General features: G+C 52.6%; 7 protein-coding genes across 7 annotated transcripts; 4 read left to right on the top strand and 3 right to left on the bottom strand.

Annotated features, from left to right (window-relative positions):
- Positions 1-15: 15 nt before the first annotated feature.
- J7T55_015437 (cytochrome p450 monooxygenase 2) lies at positions 16-1,817 on the bottom strand (the record flags this gene model as incomplete). The annotated part of the gene is made up of 5 exons (XM_053139672.1): positions 16-240; positions 327-434; positions 506-1,415; positions 1,480-1,664; positions 1,719-1,817. The coding sequence occupies 5 exons, from the start codon at positions 1,815-1,817 to the stop codon at positions 16-18; spliced, it is 1,527 nt and encodes a 508-aa protein (XP_052997162.1).
- Positions 1,818-2,535: 718 nt separating this feature from the next.
- Positions 2,536-9,430, top strand: J7T55_015436 (nonribosomal peptide synthase 2; the record flags this gene model as incomplete). The annotated part of the gene is made up of 2 exons (XM_053139671.1): positions 2,536-3,196; positions 3,261-9,430. 2 exons carry the CDS (start codon positions 2,536-2,538, stop codon positions 9,428-9,430), a joined length of 6,831 nt encoding a protein of 2,276 aa, XP_052997161.1.
- A 621-nt stretch (positions 9,431-10,051) lies between these two features.
- On the top strand, positions 10,052-11,284 carry J7T55_015435 (o-methyltransferase 2; the record flags this gene model as incomplete). Its single annotated transcript, XM_053139670.1, has 1 exon — positions 10,052-11,284. The coding sequence occupies one exon, from the start codon at positions 10,052-10,054 to the stop codon at positions 11,282-11,284; it is 1,233 nt and encodes a 410-aa protein (XP_052997160.1).
- A 653-nt stretch (positions 11,285-11,937) lies between these two features.
- J7T55_015434 (eukaryotic translation initiation factor 3) lies at positions 11,938-14,323 on the bottom strand (the record flags this gene model as incomplete). The annotated part of the gene is made up of 3 exons (XM_053139669.1): positions 11,938-12,372; positions 12,436-13,972; positions 14,052-14,323. 3 exons carry the CDS (start codon positions 14,321-14,323, stop codon positions 11,938-11,940), a joined length of 2,244 nt encoding a protein of 747 aa, XP_052997159.1.
- An 884-nt stretch (positions 14,324-15,207) lies between these two features.
- Positions 15,208-16,990, top strand: J7T55_015433 (t-complex protein 1 subunit beta; the record flags this gene model as incomplete). Its single annotated transcript, XM_053139668.1, has 4 exons — positions 15,208-15,210; positions 15,279-15,433; positions 15,499-16,873; positions 16,931-16,990. 4 exons carry the CDS (start codon positions 15,208-15,210, stop codon positions 16,988-16,990), a joined length of 1,593 nt encoding a protein of 530 aa, XP_052997158.1.
- A 1,199-nt stretch (positions 16,991-18,189) lies between these two features.
- On the bottom strand, positions 18,190-20,134 carry J7T55_015432 (benzoate 4-monooxygenase cytochrome P450; the record flags this gene model as incomplete). Its single annotated transcript, XM_053139667.1, has 5 exons — positions 18,190-18,906; positions 18,967-19,175; positions 19,274-19,393; positions 19,615-19,638; positions 19,693-20,134. The coding sequence occupies 5 exons, from the start codon at positions 20,132-20,134 to the stop codon at positions 18,190-18,192; spliced, it is 1,512 nt and encodes a 503-aa protein (XP_052997157.1).
- A 2,436-nt stretch (positions 20,135-22,570) lies between these two features.
- J7T55_015431 (uncharacterized protein) lies at positions 22,571-23,407 on the top strand (the record flags this gene model as incomplete). Its single annotated transcript, XM_053139666.1, has 1 exon — positions 22,571-23,407. One exon carries the CDS (start codon positions 22,571-22,573, stop codon positions 23,405-23,407), a length of 837 nt encoding a protein of 278 aa, XP_052997156.1.
- Positions 23,408-23,843: the final 436 nt, after the last annotated feature.

Raw genomic sequence — 23,843 nt, 5'->3', positions numbered from 1 at the left:
TATAAATGATAGTTACTACACTGCCCTTCTCTTCATTTCTAATTCCACATCGAATAGGCCAAGCCAATTTGTCTTGTCCGTTTTGAAGTAGTAATCATTTTCTTTCTTCATATTTGGCCTCACAACAAAATCGTATTGAGTGAATAGCTGATAGACAAGCGCGTGGACCATCTTGTCGCTGATGTTGTTCCCCAGACATTTTCTGGGGCCATAGCCAAAGGCTTGGAGGTTGTATCGGAGCTGAGGCATAGGACATCTGCATTAGCATATGCAGAGTGGCGCAAATTGGCAACGTGTGCATCTGTCTTGGCCTTAAGCCGACTCACCTTGGTTGCAGGGATAGAAAAGAACCGACTAGGACGGTACTCCCGGCTGTCCGCCCCCCAAAAAGGATTGCGGATGTTGATTGCGTGAGCGTCAACAACGCACGTCATCTGGATCGAGATTCGATTAGCACACTACCAAAAATGATAGAGTCTACATGGGCTTCTCTGCTTCAGCTCACATCTTTTGGAATGCGATATCCGCCAAGGATCTTTTCCCGTGGCGGCTTCTCCGGAAACGAATACGACAGCACTGGCTGGAGCCGCAAGGACTCTAGCAGACAATAATGAAGCAGCGTGTCTTTCTTCCCGAGATACGAATCGATGTCGTCGGCATGTTCAGAAAATTCCCTTCGCAAATTCTCAGTGACCGTGGTATTGTCGGCGAGAAGGATGACACAAGAAGTCATAACGTGAGTTGTCACATCCAGGTTTGCGAAAAGAGACTCTGCGAGGGTTTGGAGCACCTCCTCGCGGTCTATCTTTCCAGATTCAGCAGCCAAGAACAGGGACACAACCTGGTCGTTGATTCCAGCTTCAACACGACGCTTGACTGCAGAGGCGTTGAATTCCTCCCATTGGTCAATGTACGTCTTGGTTAGCTTCCACGAGTCCGTATTGAACCATTTGGTCAGCCTCGACCTATTGATGCCCCCGTCGATGACACTAGCAAAGGCCTTGGTGAAGAGCTGACCCAGATCCCACAACCTGTCTATCTCTTGCTGGGTTAGATCCGAATAGAACATGTTTGCAATTTCGTAATAAGGGTATCTTGTCAGTGCCTGAGCAGCATTCACGACAAATCGCTCGCTGCCATCTTTCTCAAGTCTGCCGGGAAGGCCGTGCTGTACCATGTTCTCAACGTATATCTTGGCGTGTTCGTTCAGAGTACCGACCATGTTGACAGAGACTTTGTGGGAGAAGTGCGGGTCGAGTTCCTTGCGGAGGTTGATCCAGCGCTGCCCGTTGATCAGGCCTGCGCCTTGGCCCATGATTTGGCTGAGCAGCCATCCCGTGTTGGCAGCGGGAGCTTTGGCGTGGTCGGAGGCGTTGGTGTAAAGAGCCTGGACATCCTTCGGCTCCGTGATAACCCTTGATGAAACAGCCATGTTATCACCCACAGAGTCACGTTGAGCTACGGCTTGGCGGAACTCACACTTCAGGATTGGGTCCAACCCATATTCTATAGATGCTACCGTACTTCGCCTGCCACTCATACGATCTTTCTCTCGCACACAGGAACTTCTCCGTCATCTGCCCATCCCAGAAAGTGAAAGGAGGTCCTTTGATGTTTTTGCCGCCGTCCAGGCTAGGGACGTAGTGTATGCGAGATAAAAGGGCCTACGTGGTCATCAGTTATGTTTTTGCAAAGCACCCAGAGGAAGACTGTCTCACATTGCACACCAAGTCCAGGATTCTGCGAGCAGCACGGCTTCTGATTGCTAGGAAGATCGCAGTACTAGTCACAGCTAAAGCGATTGCTACAAGCTGCATCCTGAAGTTTCCAGAACCTATGTCATACATAATTGTTGAAAGAAGGACCACGATTGGGCCACGTCGTTTGATTTTGCTAAGCCGCGGAAAAGAGATTGGTGTACCTCCGGTCCAGTTAGTTTTCCTTGCGGAATATACGCGAGCGACAACAAGGTCTGGGAGACCAGAACTATCACGTAATATGACGAAGTGACAATCATACGATACTACACTTCTTTCGGGGCCTTCAAAGTCTTGTCCTACCGACTCATAGTCCCGAGGATGCCGTGGCGTGGCGTGCATGGGTCCTCGTGAATATTCGCCGTCGATATTCACCGCGAACTCATGCTGTGGGTCAACATAAGGCTGGACCACCGGCCATGTGGGTTTCTATTTCTAGGAACCACGTGCCAAGAGCTGTGGATTTCTCGGGGTATTCACAATCTGATCCTGACGCGGCCAGCTCGGTGAAACGAGCTCAGTTGCCAAGTCTTCGCGATGGAAGGAGCCAGTGTAGATGTTGAACTGATCGTCGCCGGCGCTCAGGCCAAAAGTAAACTCAAGTGATAAAGTATATCCGACGAATTTGAACAATTGAGAAGCTCGCTTACAATCTTCACTTGAGAGACCTTCGAGAAAACTTTTGAATATCGACCTTCGAGTTTCATGAATCCTTGTCAGCTTGAAGTTTTTGAGATCTTGCGACCTTGTCAATAGCAAGTTTGCAGCTATCGACACGATGAAGTGTCTTGTCGAACTATTCAAGGATCGTGTTTTAGCAAACCCTAATGCTATTGCTCTAGAGGACAGTACCGTGGCTGGTGTTTCCCAACGACTGACCTACCAAGAGCTCGACATATTATCTGACCGCTTGGGCACTGAGCTGACACAACATGGAGTCAGTGCAACTGAGGTCGTCCCAATACTTTCAGGGCGATGTACTGGCTCAGTCATAGCTATTCTCGCCGTCTTAAAGCTGCGAGCATGTTACGTCCCAATGGACATTGACACTTGGGGTGCAGATAGGCTCGAAAGCACACTCGACCGGGTGAAACCAACATTAATCATAACGACAAAAGCCGGTGTACTGTCGAAAGCTTCAGAACAGTATCATCTACTGTATATCCGGCCGGATGGAAGCGGCTTCGAATTCCTGGCGCGCCAAGTCGATCCGACAAACACGCCACGGAATTCCAGCTTGCAGAGTCAACATGACTGCATCGAAGAGGACTGGGCATACATGATCTTTACGAGCGGAAGCACTGGGAAGCCTAAGGGGGTGATAGTAAAGCAAAAGTCGATATCGACGCTTGTGACGGAACACGACCCTCACTTGCCATTCAATTTGAACGCCGGTCTTGAAGACAGAGTACTTCTGATTTTCTCATTTGCATTTGACGGTAAGCTTTCGTCCAGATACCATCCTTCAAGAAGAAAGCTAATTTCTGAATATCATGGCCAAAGCATGTGCATACGTCATCTTGTCTACGCTGTGCAATGGGGCCACCCTCGTTCTGTCAAGCCCTACAACATTGGCGGACGTGGCAGACACTTGCTCAATATGGATCACCACGCCCAGCATCCTCTCAGCCATGGACCCGACAAATGGCTACAAGAATGTGAAATGGATCATAATGGGTGGTGAATCGCCCACACCGTCACTGATCAAGAATTGGAGCATTCCGAATCGAAGGCTCATCAACGCCTATGGCCCTACTGAGGCCACCTGCGTGGTGTCCATGGCTGAGCTGCGTCCTGGGACACCAATCACCATGGGCTGGCCAATATCTTACTGCAAAGTACTCCTCGTGGACGCAGACGATAACGAAAGCGACGAAGGCGAACTTCTTCTGGGCGGCCCAGGGATAGCGGTCGGCTACCTAGGAGATGAAGAGCTCACCAGCGCAACGTTTGTTCGACGAGGCCCTGACGACGAGATCTTCTATCGGACGAGGGACTACGCCAAGCGGACAGCAGATGGCTACGTCTTTTGCGGGAGGAAGGACGGCGTTGTGAAGAACCGCGGCTTCTTGGTGAACTTGGAGACTGAAGTCGAGCCAGCCATGATTGACTCGAGCGGGGACGAGACATCACTCAGGGTTCAGCAGTGTGCCGCAATTAAGTCGACTGAGGGCTCACTGGTCGGATTTGTTTGTCCTGTTTCTGCAGCGGAGGGCCTCCGCGAGCGGATGCTTGAACACTACTCGGCGTTCCTAGTGCCAGACACAATTCACGGGATCGAGTCGTTTGAACTCACTCCAAATGGAAAGATCGACCGAAAGGCACTGGTCGCTTTGCACGAGAAGACACAGTTGCCGCAATTCTTGAACGCGGACATCTTTCTCCAGCACGTACGGGATCAGGGCAAATCCATCACACCACTAGAAGCTGTGAGACACGCTGTTTGTACGGTTTTGAGGATAGTACAGGCACGAGTGAATGATCAGGCTTCGTTTCGTGCCTTGGGTGGACACTCGCTCGCTGCTGTGATGCTGGTGTCCACGCTGAGAAAACTGGGGTTTAGTACCGACGTCGCGACTATTTACTCCAAGGACACGGTGGCTGCTATTGCGTCGGCGTTGGAGAGAACGGAAGTCGATTCAATGGAAGCATGTTCTCTGGAGGCGACTGAGGCTGACCGAGCAAGTTTTCGAGAGGTTTTGACAAGTTCCTCCAGCAAGCTGGCCGATGTGCAAATCTTCCCCGCGACCGACATGCAAACTCGCATGGTCAGGGGAACAGTCGCGAGTCCATCTATGAACTTCCTCAAGATTGGTATGACCTTCGATCATCCAAAAATGGACCATGGAACGTTCCTCTATGCCTTGCGCCAAGCGTGGATTGCGCTGGTCAAAAAACACTCCATATTACGCACTTCATTCCGCCTTGACAGCCTGTCCGAACCAGTTCAGATCTTGGACGGTGCTCATAATATTCAGTGGGACGAAATATTAGTAAATTCCGAAGCTGAATGGGACACGATAAAGGACGACACGGCTAATTTCGGGCCCAAGGAGCTCATGTCCTTCGACGAACAAGACCAGAACTCTTTATCCAGGTTCCGAGTATTCACCCTCGACGGAGTCAAATCCAGGGTGGTGTGGGTGGTACATCACGCGCTCATCGACGGCTGGTCGGCATCTATTGTGCTTCATGACCTATGGGAACTGCTACACGGGATCCAGGAGGCTCAGACTTCCTGTCCACAGTTCTCCGACGCAGCCTGGTGCATGCGCAACCTGACTAGGAGAGACTCAGAGGTAGCGAAAAGTTTCTGGAAAGAATTACTCCACGCTCAGAGCCAGAGCATCCCCCGTCTTCGCATCCCTCCGCCATCTACGGAGGCGTTAGGGCCCTACACGCAGGGAGAAGGTCGCCGGAAATTGTCTATCAAAATGAGCCAAATGATTGAGGCCGCTAAAGAGCGTGGAGTGACTACGGCTTCACTGGTATACAGTGCGTGGGCAATCTTGCTCTCCAGGTACTGCGACTCCAAGACTGTCGTCTTGGGTGCCGTTCTCTCCGGGCGAAGCCTGCCTTTGGACGGTGTTGAGAAGATCATTGGGCCAATGGTTAATACGCTGCCCATGCCAGCCGCAGTGAACCCTGATATGGCCGTGTCAGAGTTCCTGCAGCAAACATTCCGGTCTCTCTGCCGTCTGCTCGACTTTCAGTGGACACCCAATTCGCTGATTCAAGAAGCCACGGGGTCACTTGGTACAGAATACTACGACACTCTGTTGGCTATTCAGTACGACTTCCCAGCAAGTGAATGGCATGGGCATGAGCCGCGCATGTGCTCACCTCCATATGATGTGTCTTACGTTGAGACCACGGAAATGCCTCTGACAGTCATGCTTGATGTGATTGATGAGCACTTGGACGTCAGGTTCATGTATAACAAATCGTATTTCCGCGACAGCATGATCGATAGCATGATGAGCCACTTCGAAAATATATTGGCTGCATTCCTTGATGCCTGCCTCGAAGACCCACGACAATCTGGGCACACCGTTGGCGATATTTCTGATCGAATGCTCGGACAGAAGGAGCTATCAGAACGCCTGAACTGCACTGGTCAAGAAGTCGAAGAACCCTATCAAGGCCCAGAGACTCTTCCCGAGGCACTTGAGGTATCGTTGAGCAGACATCAAAATCTTTTGGCCATCGAAGGTTTGAACAGGAGCTTGACTTACGGTGAGCTGGACAAAGAGACAGCCCGAATATGCCGGGTACTACAACACTACGAAGTCAAGCCGGGGAAAACTGTTTGTGTCGTTGCGGACGGTTCCGTCGAGTGGCTCCTGGCAATCATGGCCGTTGTCAGAGCGGGTGCTGCGTATTGCCCGGTGGATCACAAGCTCCCTTGGGAGCGGCAGAAATACATGGTATCTGTCTGTTCACCGCCAGTGGTTCTGTTCTCGAACAAATCATCCAGGAAAGGCAGTCCCGGATTCGAGAACGTGCCTGTTCTGCTCGACGTCGAGACCATACTGTCAGATGACGAGAAAAATGACAATCCAGATGATTCCAGTGAAGGACCTAAGGAAGCCTTGAAGACAGTTTCCTCACTGGGGGGAGACATGATCGCCGTGGTCATTTTCACCAGTGGCAGCACAGGCTTTCCCAAGGCCGTTCAGCTTCAACACAAAGCGATCCTCTCACTCTTGAGCCATGCACCAGCTAGGCTATACTCCCAGCCTGGCCAACGCAACGCCCAGCTCCTGTCCCTCGGTTTCGACTGCTGCGTCAAGGAGGTGTTCTCCAGCCTATTGTATGGGGCGACACTCGTGTTGAAGGACGCTTCGGACCCTCTTGCACACTTGTCCAAGGTCGATGCCACCGTATGCACTCCGTCCTTGATTTCCAGCCTTGATCCTGCTCAATACCCCAACCTGAAGATCATAACTCTTGTCGGTGAGGCACTCCCATCTGTCCTGGTGCAGAAGTGGCTGCCCGGAAGGATGCTTCAAAATGGATACGCCCCTGCTGAGTGTACGCTTATTGCGACTGCCCATCGTCTACAGCCCAACACACCAATCTCCATCGGCAAGCCGGTTCCACGGGTGAATTTCTATCTCCTTGACTCCACTGGCCGCCCGGTACCTGTTGGCGTGACTGGTGAGATTCACATCTCGGGTATCCAAGTGACACCAGGATACCTCAACAACACCGAGGAGACAAAGGCTCGCTTCCTGTCAGATCCATTCCGCGAGGGCTGGAAGATGTTCCGAACAGGTGACATGGGCCGCTGGCTCGAATCTGGTGACATTGAGTATATTGGCCGTAATGACAACCAGGTCAAGGTGAGGGGATTTAGGCTTGATCTTGGAGATATAGAGGCTTCCATACTCCGAGTGGCGCCAGGAGTCGACAATGTTGCTGTTGTAGTAACTAGGGGCAGTCTTCGAGCATTCGTGACGCCAGAGAATTTGGATACCGAACAGCTTCTCCAAATCCTTCGGAGCCACTTGCCAGACTATAGCACTCCAAATAACATCACCGCGATGAAGGAGTTGCCTCTCTCGCGCAACGGCAAGGTCGACAGGGCCCGACTTTCTGAGATGCGGCTAGAGCGCGATTCTGGCCACCAGCCACTAGCATCCCAGACTGAACGAGATGTTGCCAAAGTCTGGGCCGAGTTGCTTGGAAGGGACGTGGCAGAAAGCCCAATCGGTGCATCTGACGGGTTCTTCGACATCGGAGGCCATTCACTCCTGCAGATCCGTCTCACACAAAGACTTTCGAAACTATGGGGAATCAAGGTCCCGCTCAGGGTCATAATACGGCATCAGATTTTGCGAGAGTTATGCCATGCCTTGGACGAGTATTTGGGGCGGCAGAATCTTGACACGACGTTGGGTCAGAACGCGCCAACAACAGGAGAGGACTATTGCACTAAGCGCTTTGTCGACACTCAGAAGTCCTTGAGGTCTGAAAGGACGCCAGCTTCATATCTCGAGCAGGAAATGGTACTCAATCAGCTTCTGTGTGGAGGGTCACCTATATGGAACATTGTGTACTCCTGCAATGTATATGGTCCTCTGGATCTTCGACGACTGGCTGCAGCATATCAGCGGACATTGGAGAAGCATGAAGTCTTACGGTCTCAGTTCCATATCGAAAATGATGGAACTGTTTCCCGCTCGATATCGCCTCTTGGTGAATGGAAGCTGCAAAATCGCACATGCACCCAAGATGACGTTGACGAGTTCATTTCCAAGACTGTTCAGCACCCAATGGACCCTTTCAAGGAACCACTTTTTCAAGTGCATACTGCCAGCATAACACCATGGAAGACGATCATCATCGTGGTAATATCACACATCATCGGCGACGGACCCACCCTCCATCACGCTCTGAGTGAGCTTTCAGCCGAGTACTGTGAGCAAACAACCGCAGCTGGTTCTGATAACCCCAATGTCCCGAACTCGGCGCCAACACCACCTCTGGACTACCTCGACTGGTCCTCATGGGCCCGTAAAGCCCTACTGGGATGCCCTAGCGACGATACGTCAGCTTTCTGGAAAGAACAACTCTCCAACCCAGATGTATGCCGCCCCCTCGGCCAGCTTCCCCAGCCTCACAGCTACCGCGGTCAGACACGCACATGGATCGTACGGCCAGAACATCACAGGCGCCTCGTCAAGCTGAGCCTTGGCTATGGGATCACTATGCACCAGCTAGCGCTGGGTGCGACATTCCTCGCCCTCCAAAGCCTCGAAGCTCGACCAGCCCGCGGCCCAACGACCATCGCGCTTGGGGCCCCGATGACAATGCGGACTGAGGTAGGCACTGAGGACATGTTAGGAATGCTCCTCGATCGTCTTGTTGTGCCCCTAACGTGGGACTTTGGCGCTTCTACGGGTGAGAGCACGCCGGGAGGACCAAGCCCACTAGCACAATTCTTCGATATGGTTGGGGAACGTAGCAGGGCTGCCCTCGGGCATTTTGTTCCTCACCGAGTTCTTCGCAAGATCCTGCGAGAGGCAGATGACGCTGGGACCAATAGGGCAGAGCTAAGCCTGGAGTGGCCACTGTTCCAGGTCATGGTATCGTTCCACACAGCCATGGAAACAAAGGGTGGACGCCTGAGGCTGGAGGGCGTGGAGACGGTGGAGGGCGAGGATGTGCGGCCTCAGTGCGCCAAGTTCCCAGTCATGGTTGAGTTTACGGATAAAGGCGACCGGGGACTGCAAGTAGAGTTGGAATGCACGAATGAGTTACTGGAAGACGAGCGGGCAGACAGGCTGGAGAATGCTCTGGCGATGACTCTGGAGCTACTGGGGTCAGGGACGAGTATCGATGGGATCATGCGGATCATCACTGACGCTACGGTCCGGCACGAAGACCGGCTGCCTACACCACAGTCGGAGAGGGAGAGTCTGGACTACAAACAAGAGGCTGAGGGGAGGGGAATCAGTGCGAGTGATGACCGCAGGGTCTCGATTATCAGGGAGGCCGTGTCAGAGTGCCTTCATCGTCCTCTGGACAACTGCCACGGCGCTGAGACATTTTGGGAGCTGGGCGCGCATAGCATGGACGCCTTAGTCCTGCAGAAGCTGTGCGAGAAGAAGGGCATAGAGTTGGATTTGAGGACGATGTTCGAGACGCCCAACTTGACAACTTGGTAGGCACCCAGTTCGCGTATCTAAAATAGGCAGAATTTTAAATTTTGACTTGATGTTCTCGTACGCTCTATCCATCATGTTCAAATTTGCAAATGTGAAGTTGCCGTGCTAGGACAATTCCTCACTGTTCCAGCACCTACATGGCCAGTTTGCGCATGCTACGTCCAGTTTGTTTCCAGCATGACACACGCCGAGGCTCGAAATCTTTGCTTAACGTTGCCACGCGTCGTGTGTACCATAGTGGTGGTACGGATACTTTTGGATATCTTGCTGACGCTGACTGACTCGGTGGGTTATGTGGACGGATGGCTTTCGGCTGCTTGGCTGGGTCATCTACGCCGAAGATATTCACCGATGTACCCATCGGGGCTAAACGGGTCCACGACTGATGCTATCGGCCGAGCTCATCTACAGCTGGCAGTAGCATGCGGCCCGGTGAATATCAACATAATTTTGAAGGCGATGTGCTCCTGAGCAGTCATCGAGTGAAGGATTTTGTGAAGGATGATCGCATGTAAATAGACTACAACACTCAGGAATTCAGCAGAACACTATTTGAATGGTATCCACAACTTCGCAACCCAAAGAAACCCAGACCTTTCTAGAGTCCTAGCAAGCACAAACATGGAAGCTGAACTAGACCAGCTCTTGGCATCCGCCAAACAAGCAGCGAGGGCTCTCGAGGGCCCTCTCGCGCCTTTCGTCGACGATGCCCTAAGGCTCTCCCAGAATCCAGACTCCCAGTCCCAATCAGGCACACTGCGCGCCAAAATCCTCGACACGATCCAGACGCTGGGAAAGATCCAGCAGATCCTCACCCCGCCACAGGTGCAGTTCATGGACGCCATCTTCTCCGCGACCAACACCCAGATCCTGGTGTGCGCCGCGCAGTACCGCCTGGCCGACATCCTGCACGCCCAGGGGCCCCTGAGCGTTCCCGCGCTCGCGGCCGCCTCGGGCATGGACCCGGCCGCGTGCGCGCAGGTCGTGCGGTACCTCGTCGAGATGGGCTTCTTCAGCCTCGACGCCGCTGCCGGGGTCGTCGACAACAACCGCACCTCCCAGCTGCTGCGGACCGACCACTGGACCACGTGGCACAACTGGGTCGGCCTGTACGCGGGCGAGCATTACGATATTTTGCGGAAGCTGCCTGCTGCCATCGCGGCCGGCCAGGAGCGCACCGCCGCGCAGATCTTCTTCGACACGGATGAGCCCATCTACCAGGTCATGGAGCGCATGGGCACGACGGCGGCGTTCCACAAGGCCATCGGCGCGTTCAGCATCGCTGAGGCCCCGGGGTTGCTTGCTGATTATCCCTGGGCCGAGGTCGGGGATGAAGTTGTGACAGACATTGGCGCTGGCGCTGGTGATTTCATATGGCATTACCTTCAGGCATATCCGACGGCCAAGGCAGCTGCGTTCGAACTGCCGAAGACGGCCGAGTTGATCCAGAAGCGCTTTGAGGACGCGGATGATGCTGTAAGGGCACGTCTTGTAGAGGTTCAAGGTGGGGACTTCTTCAAAGACTCGCTTCCGCGGTCGGCGGTGTATTTCTTAAAATTTGTTTTTCACAATTGGGATGACGAGCATTGCGTGGCTCTGCTCAAGCGGATCAGACAGTCGATTGAACTGAAACCCGGGGTGAGCCGCGTTGTTGTTGGGGAGCATATTATCCTGGACGGGAAGCTGGGCAGCTTTGCCAGGTACGCCGATATCAGGATGCTGTCTAGGGTGAGGAATCGGGAGAGAACGCTGGAGGAATATCGAGTGATCGCCGAAAGAGGCGGGTTCACGCTTCACCAAGTCGTCTCGCCTCGGGGCTGCCTCACTCAGGTAATAGATTTGCGTCCAGTATAGGTCATAGCCAGCGCCGAAAATGTTGGGCGTTGAAGGTTGAAGTAATTTGATCTGGACGGATAATTCCCTAGGTATTCTGGCCTTCTTATGAGTGTATGGATGGACAAAGCTTTACGAGACAACCCCCTGCCGGTGGATCTCCTCATCTTTGTATGAGGTACGCTGGTCAGTACAGTAGTTGTGACTAGAGAGCAGGAAAAAGCCGACAGGTGGTTAGGAAGAACCTTGCATGCCCGGTTGACAACTAAAATTGCCGCATGCTATATGTGGTGAGTTGAAGAGACAAGAACATTCGTACAAGAATGGCATACGCTGAAAGTAAAGCTGATTGACAGTTGCGGTTGATTGAAAATGCGATTCCATCTTCTACGGCTCCCCTGCCTATCCCTGATTTTGTTCGCCAGCGCCCCTGGTCTATCTTGCTTATACCATACTGCCCGTCGTTTTCATTATCAGGCACCTTTTCGCTAGACATCTCGCTGGTCATCTCGCTGGTCGGGTCCATCCTCAGCGGCAAACACCTTGAACGCATGAACTTCTATAGCGGACAATTGTGTGATGCCCTTGTGTCTGTCCAAGAAGTGAGACAGCCACACCGCGGAGAAACGGCGGGTCTCCCCCCAAGACACACCCTAGGTAGATTGGGGTCCCTTCTAGGTGGAGACAATCTCCTCGCTCTCCTCGAGCACCTCCTCGACGATCTCCTCGATAACCTCTTCCTTCTCGCCGTCGATCGCCTCTGCAGCCATCTTCTGCTTGATGAGCTCCGCGCCGGGGTCGGTAGGCACACCGAGGTCCTCGCGCTCCTCGGCGACCTCGGCCTCGATGTTCTCGCGGAAGAAGAACCAGTCCTCCAGCATTTGTCGCCGCCTCTCAACGACCTCCTGGTTGGCGCCAGTAATGCGTTGAGCATCTTCCTCCTCGAAGACGCGCGAGTAATCACGGAGGTTCTTGCGGATTTGCTTCTGCTCTTCCTTGGTGAGCAGGGTAGCAGGCCTCGGCCGCCAAGACCACTGCTTGAACTTATCGACAGGTTCCTCGCGAAGGGTCTCTCCCCTGAAATCATAGATGTGGTATCCATTTTCCATCTACAAGCAATTTGTTAGCACAAAAAGATTAACTGAAGACCACTGGAAACTCGAAGTGCTTACAGAGTGCTTCCATGATGAGGCCCAAGATGCGACATAACGTCCAGATGGGTCCCACTCGATGTCTGTGACACCGTAGTGGTCCCCAGTGTTCATGAGCTGGAGGTTTGCCGTCAGGTCCTTGTCGGATTCTGGCTTCTCGCCCTCGAAGTCGAGGTCGAAGAACTCGAGCTCGGAGCTCTGTTGGCTGGCAACGCTGGCGACGACCACGAAACGGCCTCGTGGAGACCAGTAGATTGCGTTGCTGTTCTTCTTCTCCAGGGTCCTCAGATGCTTGAAGTTGCCAACGGCGTTACCCTTGACCTTCTCGGGGCAGAAAAAGGACACGGACGTCTTAGGGGCGACGGCAGTCGCTCCTGGTGCCTCAGGGGCTGTGATGATGACGAATCGGTCACCCTTCGGCTCCCAGGCGAAGTTCACCACGGTCTCTTTGACAGTGTCAACGACCTCGACGGGCACACCCTTCTCCTTCACTCGGAAGATCTCGAGAGTGGTGGCCTGTGACTTCTTGGACTTGGAGTGCCTGTCGACCTTAACGCAAATGTAGGCTGCCTCGGACTGCCAGTGGAGCTTGGCATCGGAGACGCTGAACAGATTCAAGGACCGAATGACCTGCTTGGAGGGAATGCTCATGAGACCGACCTTGGCCGGGCTGCTTCCAATCTCAGGAGTCCAGTAGCAGAACAGCTGCTCGTATGTCTTGACGCCTTCACGCTTGGGAGTGGCGGGCGCCCAGTCGAAATCCTTCACACCCTCGATCTTGATTGTCGTCTTGTCCAAGAGACCCATGCTTGGCAGGGTGTAGACTGAGATGGATTGACCTGGGATCAGACGAGCGACGTACTTGTCATCCGCAGACCACTTGAAAGCAGGCCAGGGGAACTTCTGAGCCTTGGCGGCAGGGCCGTCGTCACCAGGCGTGTCAAGGTTGGCAAAGGACCGGAGGGGCTTGCCGGTGGCGATGTCCCAGACTATATAGTTCTTGCCGTCGTCGTCGCGCGTCAGCTGTGGGTGCCCTTCCTCCGGGATGGCAATGGGCCGTGCAGACCAGGTGACCAGGTAGTTCTCGTGGGGGGAGTAGGCCACCAGGTTGACGAAAGGATGGCCGAACCTGCGAAGCCTCGACCAGCTCGCGCCTCCCCACAGCTGGACACCGAGCGCATGGATCGATGTCAGGTAGGTACCTAGGGGAGACCATTGCACAAAGGTCTCAGTCCAGAACTGGCGGTCCACGATGTTTTCGGGGGTGTCCTTGTCGTTGTTCCAGAAGACGCCGACGGTGTCGCCACGGTACATGACGAACTGGTCTCGGCCACGGCCGGATGGATCAGCCAGGAAGGACCGCAGGTGCTCGTGCTCCTGGAACGGCTCGATGTGGGGCTCGTGGTACTCCTCCTCTATTCTTCCCTCACGACCATAGCGTTCGATATCTGTCAGCTTGTTGACGCGGAGTGTGTGCTTCTTGTCGAGAGGGACCAGGTCCAGTTGTCGCACGGCTGCTGCGGCCTCGGCCGCTGAAGAGTACTCGACGAAGGCGAACCTGGAGGTTGACACAGTCAGAAAATAAGATCAGGCGAAGCACACTCGACAGCAAATCCCAGGCAGCAAGGGCGACATACCTCTCGGAGTCTCCGTTCTCGCCGATGGGCATGTAGATCTGGTCCTCGCGAGTCCTGCCAACCGAGTTCAACTTCTTCAGCAAGAACTTGACCAGCTTGGGCTTTTGAGCCTCGTTGACGACGGGCAGGCCGTCAATAACTACAAAGTGGTCATAGCCTGAGTCGAGCTGGACCTCGTATTTCTCGCGCAGGTCGGACATGTCGATTTCTTCCTCATCGTACTCGTCGTCATCGAGGTCGGCCTCGCGCAAATGCTCGAAAGTTGACGCCATGTTGGGCGATCGTATATCGTTGATGGTAGTGTTTCGTTAATAATAATCTGTTTGATTGGTACTGTTCTGTAAATGACGCCGTCGTGGTGGCTGTTGGCCTTTTGCTATGTGTGCGTGTGGGGTGGAGTTTGGTCCCAGGAGCTTCGACTTTGTTGACAAAGAAGCCCTCTGATCAGCGCCGAAAGTGCGACGTGATTCTGATGAATGGCCTGGCCGATGGACGAAGTGGTAGGCGAGCAAGGCTTCGGTGTTGGGGATGACCGAGCTGGAATACTGGAGCAGCTGTCAGACACCAGTGGCTGGAGTTGTCGCAACGATTGATGAATTTTCCCGTGATGGAGTTTTGGCAGGCCAGGTCGAGGTGGGGAGGGATAGGGACCACGGTACGGTACGGTGCACACACTGCCAGTTAGTCAGTTAGTGCCTGTCTGTCTGCCTGCCTCTGGCGCTGCCTAAATAATTCGCGTCCAAGCTTCTTCTTGCTACCAGCTGGAAATCAGTGGGACCTCTCGTGGGACTTGGTGCTGGCCGGCGCAGGAATTTCCTGACCTCCGACTCCAGCGCTGCCTCACCGCCTGCTGCATTTGGAGACGTGGCATCCGGGTACCCCGCGACCTTTTGCTGGCAGGACTCCAGGAGTACATGGGTACAAGGTACGCGCTAGCAGTATCGAAAAATCAGCTTCCATCAGGGGGGGAGCTGTCACCTATTGTCTGTGTCTGTGTTGACTGCATCGTGTAGCCTCCCACCATCCCCACGTCCAAGCTACCACGACAGGCGAGACTCACTTGACGGGCAGGGCATTCCAAGACGACTTGACTCCTCCTCTCCTCCCTACACTTGACTGTCTCTGGAAAACCTACGTCTGTTGCAAATAGTCGAAGATGGTATGGAAATCCGCCATCCTTTCTCCCAGTTGGACCCTTAAGACACTGACTGACTGCCACTCACACAGTCTTCCTTCAGCCCAACCCAGATCTTCGAGGAGGGCACCACCGAGGAGAAGGGCGAAAATGCACGTCTCACCGCCTTCGTCGGTGCCATTGCTGTTGGCGATCTAGTCAAGAGCACTCTAGGTCCCAAGGGAATGGACAAGATCATGCAGTCTGCGTACGTACCGGCGTGTCCATTTCCCTGCCAAGCCTCCATGTCTAACCTCTCCTTCCTCTCAACAGATCTACTGGAGATATCCTAGTCACAAATGACGGCGCAACTATCCTCAAGTCCATAGCCCTCGACAACGCTGCCGCAAAGGTCCTCGTCAACATTTCAAAAGTGCAGGACGATGAGGTCGGAGACGGTACCACCTCCGTCTCCGTCCTGGCCGCCGAGCTGCTGCGCGAGGCAGAGAAGCTGGTCGACAAGAAGATCCACCCCCAGACCATCATCGAAGGATACCGGTTAGCAAGCCAGGCTGCGCTGAAGGCCCTCGAGGACTCCGCCGTCGACCATAGCAAGAGCCCTGAAGCCTTCAGGAAGGACCTGATAGCAATCGCAAAGACGACCCTCAGCTCTAAAGTCCTCTCACAAGACCGGGACCATTTTGCAGAGTTGGCCACCGAGGCTGTCTTGAGGTTGAAGGGCTCCTCTGACCTCAGCAATATTCAGATCATCAAGAAGGCCGGTGGCAAGCTGAGCGACTCCTATCTGGACGAGGGTTTCATTCTGGACAAGAAGATTGGAGTCAACCAGCCCAAGCGCTTGGAGAAGGCCAAGATCCTCGTCGCAAACACCTCCATGGACACGGATAAGGTCAAGATCTTCGGCGCCCGCGTGAAGGTCACATCTACGAGCAAGCTTGCAGACCTCGAGAAGGCGGAGAAGGAGAAGATGAAGGCCAAGGTCGAGAAGATCAAGTCACACGGAATCAACTGCTTCATCAACCGTCAACTCATCTACAACTGGCCCGAACAGCTGTTCACCGACGCCGGTATCATGTCCATCGAGCACGCCGACTTTGACGGTATCGAGCGACTGGCCCTGGTTACAGGAGGAGAAATCGCATCCACATTCGATCACCCAGAGCAAGTCAAGCTGGGGCACTGTGATTTGATTGAGGAGGTCATTATTGGCGAGGATACCCTTATTAGGTTTTCTGGAGTCGCGGCAGGCCAAGCCTGCACTATCGTCCTTCGTGGTGCCACAAATCAACTCCTGGACGAGGCTGAGCGAAGTCTGCACGACGCCCTCGCCGTTCTTTCCCAGACTGTCAAGGAGCCACGGACAACGCTGGGCGGTGGTTGTGCAGAGATGCTTATGGCTAAAGCCGTCGAGGCCCAGGCCACACGTGTTGAAGGCAAGAAGCAGGTAGCCGTTTCTTCATTTGCCATCGCTCTGCGGCAACTACCAACCATCCTGGCCGACAACGCCGGTCTGGACTCTGGCGACCTAGTCGCCCGCCTACGGAAGGCCATTTACGACGGCATGACAACATACGGTCTGGACCTGATGGTTCCCGGCGGTGGCATTGCCGACATGCGCGACCTCGGAGTTATCGAGAGCTACAAGCTGAAGAAGGCGGTAGTATCGTCGGCAAGCGAGGCTGCTGAGGTGAGTTACCTTCTTTGATCAACATTCATTTGTACATTGCTGACCCTGGTTACACAGCTGCTACTCCGCGTGGACAACATCATTAGAGCGGCTCCCAGGAGACGTGAAAGGCATTGATCGGGTGGAGCGTGATGGGTGACCCATGTAGATGCAGATGATCCTCAACGACTGTACAATACCCGATAGGGCCACCACAGTCAGCCGTGTAATGACAAGACAAGAAACAAATCGTCTTTTGTGGGCGCATCACACGATCCCTTGCGGGACATTAAGGCGTATTCTTTCTGGTTGTAAATTATCTACTTCAAGGGACGCTTGGTCTTCCAGTAAATCGGGTTCCATGCCAGCACCACTCTTCCCGCAGCGGTGTTCCCATGTCCTTGGTTACGCGCGACCGATCACAGAACATCCCAATGCGTCGTACAAAAACGAATCGTCCGTCACAATCATCCTGGTTTGTAAAAGTTAGCTGGGCTCATCTACAATTTTCAAGATTGACTTGGGGCCTCAACTGACTTAAACCGGTGCAATGATTCACAAACCTTATTTCAACCGCATTTGACATCCCAATAGGGATGAGAAGGTATCGTCATGGACCCTGGAAATTTGTGGCTGACCGCACCTCGGGGCGGAAGCTAGACGAAGACCGTGGAAGCTGCGAGGAAGTGAAAGAGGCCGATAGAGACGCAGTAATACATTTTGAAGAATCTCGTCTGTCCCTAGGCGCGGAAGGTAAGAGATTTGTCGACAAGCCGTGCAGGATGAGTTGCACTCCTGTCGTTACGCCCCGTCGTTACGCAGCGCTGTCCTGGTTTTATCCCAGAGCCAAGAATGGTGTCTCAGCCGAGGGGTCATGATAGCATCATAGCCCCAGTGTTTTCCTTGCATACAAGCTAACATCAACCTGCCGCCCACCTAGACAGAGAAGGCTCAACGCCTCGTGGTTTTGATGACGACTTGTGCTGGACTTGTCCCGCTAGGTCGGGCCGGCGTGGTCTTTGTGGAGTAGATGTGCCGGATTCCGGTGACCGCTCCAACTTATTGATTTACTTGGAGATTCTATCGGTACGGAACGCCTCGAAACGTTCAAACTTCGTTTCTACGTGTGAAAATGCTGTCCCAATGACACTGGTCTAGCTGTAATTATTGGGTTTACGGTTTCTTCTCTGAGTTGTCACGATTGACTCTCATCAGACTCTCCATCATGACGTCGGCTGGGTATCTACGCAAATATCTATGCAACTGGCGTACTCGCAGCAACGATTCCTTGAATTGAGACTGCTGAGAAGGACTTTCTCATGAGCGTATCGAGCGACTTACTTCCTCTTCGTGAATTTAATCATCACAGGCGGCAGCGTCGTAGTGAATGTATCTTTGGCGTCCCGATCAAACGATGCCCCAGTCTCACCGGGAGCAAAAGCAACATCAAACTCCCGCACCACCCTTGACAGCGCGATCCGCAGCGAAAGAAACGCCAAGTTCTTGCCGGGGCACTGGTACGCTCCCAATGTGAACGGCAGGAATGGCGCCCCGTCGGTGCCCAACTCAGCCCTCTTCTCGCCGAATCGCTCCGGGATAAACTCGGCCGCCTCCTTCCAGTACCGCGGGTCATTCTGAATGAGCTGCACGGGCACGAACACGTTGGTATCGCCCGGGATGAACGTCCCGTCCACGGTGATGCCCTGCGGCGGTGTGACGCGGAAGCCGCCTGTTAGGAGAGCCGGCTTCAGGCGCAGAGTCTCGTTGATGATGTCGTCGATGAACGTCACATCTTTTACCTTTTCATAGCTCCACTGCCGGCCAAGTGCGGCATCGAGCTGGGACTGGAGCTTCCTCTGCACGCCGGAGTGCTTAGAAAGGTAGTACAGGATGCAGGCCAGGGTTGTGGCTGTGGTCTCGCTGCCCGCAACGATGACGACGCGGGAGTCCTCGTGCAGTGCTGGGTCGGAGGGAGATGCTGAGGGCTCCTGGTCCATCACGGCTTTGATGAGCCATGACACAATATCTTTGGGATATTCTTCTACGTCCCAGTTCTGAATGGCTCGTCAGTCTGACAATATTCGTGTGCCAACGCCCGGCGAGAGTCAACTGACCTTCTTCTTCGCCTCGATCTCTGAACCGCACCACGCAAAGAATTCCTGATAGGCAGCTGCGGCTCCAGGTATCTTTCCCATCATGTTCAGCAACCAAGGAACGTGACTCATGATACCGAGGACGTTCATTGAAGAATGCACTCCCTCAATTGCTGGGTGCTCTTCTCCTTTGGTCACCCCGTAGAACTCCTTGCCGAATCCGACCTTGCCTGTTCATGAATCAGCACCCGATGAAAGAAAAGCTTCCGGCGTAAAGCCGCGGATTACAACAAAGCGCATCGCAGCGTTGATAGAATTTTTTGCTCACCCATTATGTCAAAAGATAAATACATGGACCAGGCTGTTGCATCGATGGTCTCCCGCTTGGACAGTTGCTCGATAAACTCATCGACCTTAGAGTTAATGAGAGGCTCGTAAGTATTCAGCGCTGTCATGTGTGTTAGTCAAGACGGCCCGTCATTATCATTATTGGGGCTTCACCCTTAATAGAAAATCCTCTATCCCAAGCTCTACGCCTGCGCTTGTGCTGTTCGTGATCCCTTGTCATATGGATCGAGCACTTCACCGGATCTGTGTCTACCTGACCATACCAGGTCGATTTGCGACACTTCGACTCAGGGCCATAGATTAATGGTACAGCTGACTTACGAATGACAGCAAGCTCTCGAGGGCCTAGGCTTTGTCGTCAGTACCACCGCGGAAGCTTGATGTGGTGGCTGTACTCACCGGTCCGAATAAAATCTCCATACTCGTGGTTCCACTCTCCCACCTGCTTGAAGTATTTGAGGCCTCTGGACGCCTTGTAAGCCGAGTAGAATCGAGAGATCTTCGCAAGAGGCGGGCCTGGAAACTTTCTGAGTCGGTGGAGGAAAAATCTGTAAATGCCAATACTGAGGAAAACTGCCCCATTGAAGGAAGCGGACAATAGGCAAACCCGTGCAAGCGCAGCAAGAAGAGTAAATTGAGGGTAAAGATGCACCGCAAAAATGACTCCAAGACTGACGAGTCCCATGGAAACAAGTGTATACATGAAAGCCTCCACTTCTACAGTTCGCAGGACTGTATTGTGGAAGACCAGCCCCAGGACCGCGGCAGTTGAGGCGGCTTGGACAGCATCAACGTTCCCGGGGGCTAGCAGGTAGTTCGAAACTCCTGATACTAAAGACATGTCTGCTATGAAATTGCACCGAGTGATACTGACGAAGAGAGACAGCTATGTGCATTGTTGGCAGCTATTACCTACGCGGTATTTAAAGACAAGTTTAAACCGCTGCAGCCTAATCATGTCGTCTTCATTGGTCGAGTTCATATTTTATACACGTATACAGTGCCATCGCGAGAGTAACGCCGGTGGATCACGATGCAGTCTTTAAGCAGTTGGTTCTTGATAAACATATACGAGTTCCCAAAGCGGTATCAGAGTGGGGACCCCAGCGCAACGAAACTCCACGCTGACAAGAAAACAATCGAAAAAATATATGAGGTGACTCTTGGCTTTTGGAACCGAATGTGACATGTCTGTAGTCTACATGCTTCCCCACGTCGACCCTGGTGACCCCCCAAGGGGGAAGCGCTGAACAACATCCCCTAAGCTAATTCTACTAGCGCTGATTCCGTACCTGCAGTCAAACAGGAATCAAAATCATTGGCTCTACTTGTCACAGCTTTATTATAAGATTCATTTTTAAGATAATTGATTATAACAGGGTTACTTTTACACCTGATATACTGCCTTTATATACCGAGGTGATTATAATAGAGTCTGTTTATCTTTGACGTTATCATTGGTCGAGTAGATCTCGCCATTCAATGAGGGAAGATCACGACGACCTCTTCGAACATTTTCGGGATGTAAGGCTGACAACACCTCCGTCTTTGGGATTTTGCAGATGTCGCCCTATCGCTCCAGCATACAGCAATTGGTCGACACTCTCAGGCATCCGGCATCCATCTTCTCCCGGAAACAAATTGGCTGCGACACCTGTGGCCTGGGGTTCCCCGCAAGAGATGGCGAGGGCATCGGTTCAGAAATACCAGCGTTCGTCTGTAATCCTTCTCACAGGCCAAGAGACGAAGAAAAAACCCCTGAAACCATTACCTGATCATCATTTCGTACTTGCGAAAGGTAATTGCCCCGAACCCACACCATCACCACATGGTACACTGCCCCTTCATAATTCCTGGTCAGACACTGGGGCGGATCATGGATCATTTAACTGATCACAGGATTGTTCTCGGAGACTTGCCAGATGATGATGGCTTCTGATTCCTCAAGAAAGTCACAGGAACAATTCGGAAGTTAACGCAACTTGTATACTCTGTACAGCCCGGCAGATCCATGTCTGACCTCGAGAATGACTGTGATAGGATTGAAGGACGCACGACTGCAAAGATACTGTCAAACCAGCAATCTGAGGTGACTCTGACATGTTGTGATGCATCTCAGCTATTACGCACAGTGCAATGGTTACTACCCGGTATGTGTCAGGTATCTCATTACCTGGCTGGGGCCACAAACACAGGTGTGCAGGTCATTTGCTCGAGAGCACTTTGAGATTATGCCACTATTCTCGGCCAGTGGTGTTCTGCTTGGTACAGTCTTGGCGGCGATGGCTGTGAGACGAACAGGCTTAGATCGATGTTGTACATGTCATATGGTATGTGTGCTAGTCGTATTGTCAATTGTTTAAATCACTGAAAAAGGTCCGCCAATCCACTAGAGGAGCTAGCTACACACACCAAGGCAAGGTCCACGGAATTTGCCCTTGGCCGTGACTCATAATTCGTCAGTATCTTCGATAAAACAAGAACCACTGTGGACATTTGCACCGCTCAAGCAAAATAAGTAATTAGTACAAATGACCATTAGATTTTGATTATTTTAATCTTGCCCATCTCGAAAGCATGGACACTAAATATGAACAACCTGAAAATTCCAATGCACCCAATCCTCAACCCTTGACCACCTTCAAATCAAATCACCTACAACAAACACAATCAAACTGTCGTTGTAATTTCATTCATTCTCTCTATAAAGCTCTGACCATAATATTTTGAGTCCACCCGTTCGTCCTATTTCAGCCACCCAGAAACATTGGTTGAACTCGTCGGAATGTCTCATCGTCCACGTCATTCACATCTTGGAGAGGATCTAATCGACCAACATGAGGCACCACAGCCTTTTTGGAGCTTCGACGACCTATCAATGTCTTTTCATCACGACCACTTCCAAATGTGTGTAGGTCCACTTTGTGCTATCTGTGGTCTTAATATTAGATATTATCACGACGCTGTTGTCGTTGGGGACTTGTCACGGGAGTACGAATACGTACAGACCAATCGCGAATATCGCTCCGACTGCCAGGAACCAGCCGTCTTTTCGGCAGAATACACAGACAGAGATTGCTGTACTTCGAGCAAGGGTTGCGATATTAAACTACCCGGCGTGTCACAATATTGTTTCGTGTACGCCGCCGATACTGATAAATTCAACGGTGGCCCTGATGGCGAGAACACGATATACATCCCAATGCACAGGTCGTGTTTTCTAATTGCCATGAAGGCACCGGTGTGGGACCAGGCAGTTTCGAGTCCCCTTCGAGCCATGTACCGCGTCTTACGACATCGCTTCCAGGTCAACTGGGAGCAATTGCTGCAGTGTCGTCCACCACCGCACGACGAGGATTTCATTGACATGGTCAGCATGTTTGACAAAATTTGCATCAGTTCGATAGGATTTCAGAACACCAAAGGTGTAGAGCGAGGCTACTTTCATGAAAGCTACTTCCGTGATGCAAATGTGGGAGACAATCATTACCTCAACCATGATCCGCTCCATATCCCAGAGCTGACATCGACACTCTTGGCGAATTTGGAGCCTTATGTCGCTTCCGAGCACACACAAGAGACATTGAAATTTCGCGAGCGCCTCGCGAGATTGCCTGGGGAGCTAAAGCTCCTCATATTTGAGCACGTCACTGCAGCCCATGACTGGCCTCTATCTTGTACGAGGTTGCTTGGCCCCCGTTTCTGGAAGACGCTGTTCAATAAGAACAATCCATGCTTTGCATGGTTATGGGATCTGGATCAAGAGATGGTTCGCCAAACCGACCCAGACTTGGTGCTAGACTGGGAGCTCCTGTTCAGGAAGCTTTCACAAGGACCCAAAGTAGCTGATTGCTTCAGAGGCAACTCTGAGTCTGACTTCGAGATCTTTCGAGGCGTTTTGCAAAGAACCCCCTGCGGTCTTGAAGGGCGGCGTCGGATCTGGACACTCTTGGAAGAGATGTACATCGGTGATAGAAGTACACGCTGGAGGCTCTGGTTACAAGATCCTGAATATGAGGCCCGGTATAATCCTGTGAGAGACATAGAGGAAGTACCTGTCTACTGGGGGAGAAACGGGGAATCGTTTGGGTGTGAAACGCTACTGGCGCTTTGAATGGAGAACGGAGAAGACCTGCTTGCCGATCCGTTTCAACCTTGGTGGGCGGGTGAAAAAGTTTTATGTTACAAGTGCTTGAGGTTTCGCCGAGTTACAGTGCAAGACGGTTCCTTCCGAGGTCCCACGCAAGGGAAGTGCAACTCCGGCATTGGTGATTGGACGGGAATGGAGCTGGAATGAAAAGGAGGGGATTTCACAAAATGGCCAGGACGACGCCAAATTGAGCCTTGTTGGCTTCCCAAGACAAGATATTATATTGCTCACTTCGCCATAGGAGAAGAAGAAATTAATCTTGAACCAAGTGACATCTGCAACTACTACCAACGTATCATAGCAGCGACAACATATTTGCTCATGTTCTCAGTCCATTGAGATAGCTTACCTAGCCCTCTATGAATTCGATTTGGTCACCGACAGGGACTTCAACGTCTTG

The sequence above is a fragment of the Diaporthe amygdali genome (assembly GCF_026229845.1).
Source record: "Diaporthe amygdali strain CAA958 chromosome Unknown NODE_5_length_1802954_cov_64_987939, whole genome shotgun sequence".
Classification (NCBI taxonomy): domain Eukaryota; kingdom Fungi; phylum Ascomycota; class Sordariomycetes; order Diaporthales; family Diaporthaceae; genus Diaporthe; species Diaporthe amygdali.
Note: the sequence above shows the minus strand (reverse complement) of the source record. Positions and strands in the feature narration are given on the sequence as shown.